Source organism: Eimeria mitis, genomic scaffold (genome assembly GCF_000499745.2).
Source record: "Eimeria mitis Houghton genomic scaffold, Emh_scaff581, whole genome shotgun sequence".
Classification (NCBI taxonomy): Eukaryota; Apicomplexa; class Conoidasida; order Eucoccidiorida; family Eimeriidae; genus Eimeria; species Eimeria mitis.
Window position 1 is genome coordinate 7192 of NW_013574056.1, and position 1511 is coordinate 8702.

Below are 1511 nucleotides of genomic sequence, written 5' to 3' on the forward strand. Positions count from 1 at the left end.
GCAGCAGCAGCAACGGCAGCAGTGACAGCAGCAGCAGCAGCAACAGCAGCAGCAGCAGCAGCAGCAAGGAGGCCTATGTTTGTTTCTGTGGAGAGGGTTGGTTGAGGGACCGTGTGCAGATTCCGTCTGTCTTTTTTTCTTTTGTTTTTTCTCGCGTCTCTCCCCCCCGCCCGCCGAGCCGCTGCAGCGTCTTCCGCAGGAGCCGCAGCAGCAGCAGCAGTAGCAGTAGCAGCACTAGCAGCAGTAGCAGCAGCAGCAGCAGCAGCAGCATTAGAAGCAGCAGCAGGAGCAGCATTAGCAGCACGTTCAGTGACACTAGCTCCATCACATCGAGCCGCACTATCACCACGAGCACCACCAGCATCAGCAGCAGCAACAGCAGCAGCAGCAGCAGCAGCAGCAGCATCCTTTCTTCCTCCCCTCTCTCCCCCTGAACACCATAACCACCGTAATTATCACCAGCAGCACCACCATCATCCTCAGCACCATCATCAGCAGCAGCAGCATCACCACCTTAACAACAACACCAAAAAAAAAAGAAAAACTAGAATAAAAAGGAGAAGTAAAACGTCTGCAAGGTGAGAGGAGATGGGGTTGTGGGCGCGGCTGTGCCCGCGCGTGTGCGGGGCCGAGTGGCCCGTGCAGCTGCTGTGGGTGGCGCTGGAGCGGCTGGGTATTGAGCGGTGGGCGGTGAAGTTTGAGGAGGGTTCAGCGCAGCAGAAGCGTTTAGGAAACTTGGTGGTTCGAACGCATGCAGCAGCAGCAGCAGCAGCAGCAGCAGCTGCGCAGCAGCAGCAAGAAGAAGAAGAAGAAGAAGAACAAACAGAAGACAAGAACAAAAAGAAAAAGAAGAAACACACAAAGCAGCAGCAGCAGCAGCAACCTGATTGCCCGGCCAACGCTGCTCTAGGCCTACACAGCTGGACGAACTGTGTACGCACAACGCAGTATACTTGGTGGAGTTTCTTGCCGCTGAATTTGCTTTCTCAGATAACCCAGCCGGCGAACTTTTATTTTTTAATTATGGCTGTGTTGCAGATGATACCCCAAATAAGTGACAGCGACGGGATGCCTACGTTTCTGTTTCCTCTTTGTTTAGTTATGGTGATTACTGCAGCAAAAGATGGATATGAAAACCTCAGTAGAGCGAGAGCTGATAGACTTGAAAACGAGAGACGTTGCAGTGTATGTACACCCCAGGGACTTATCACCGTAGCCTGGGCTGATCTCACACCCGGCAGTATTGTTAAACTTGCTGCTGATGAAGCTGTTCCTGCTGACCTCGTTCTTCTCAACTGTGCTGACCCCTGCGGCGTTGCTTACGTTGATAGTCTACAGCTCGATGGAGAAACTAACCTAAAAAATAAAATGTGTATTCCGCCGGTTGCTGCACTCGTACAGAATGATGCAGATGCTGCTGCCATCAAGTGTACGTACACCGCAACACAAATATATATATATATATATATATATATATATATATATATATATATATATATATATATATATAT

At 50.4% G+C, this 1511-nt stretch overlaps 1 protein-coding gene across 1 annotated transcript in view; it reads left to right on the plus strand.

Moving 5' to 3' along the window:
* Nucleotides 1–588: 588 nt before the first annotated feature.
* The window catches only part of EMH_0016870 (uncharacterized protein), a gene marked incomplete at both ends in the record, with an annotated part of 6814 nt that continues 5891 nt past the window's right edge, over nucleotides 589–1511 (plus strand). The window contains 2 exons of the mRNA XM_013500756.1: nucleotides 589–933; nucleotides 1039–1429. Coding sequence (XP_013356210.1) covers nucleotides 589–933; nucleotides 1039–1429 — 736 coding nt within the window. The remainder of the gene's footprint in view (nucleotides 934–1038; nucleotides 1430–1511) is intronic.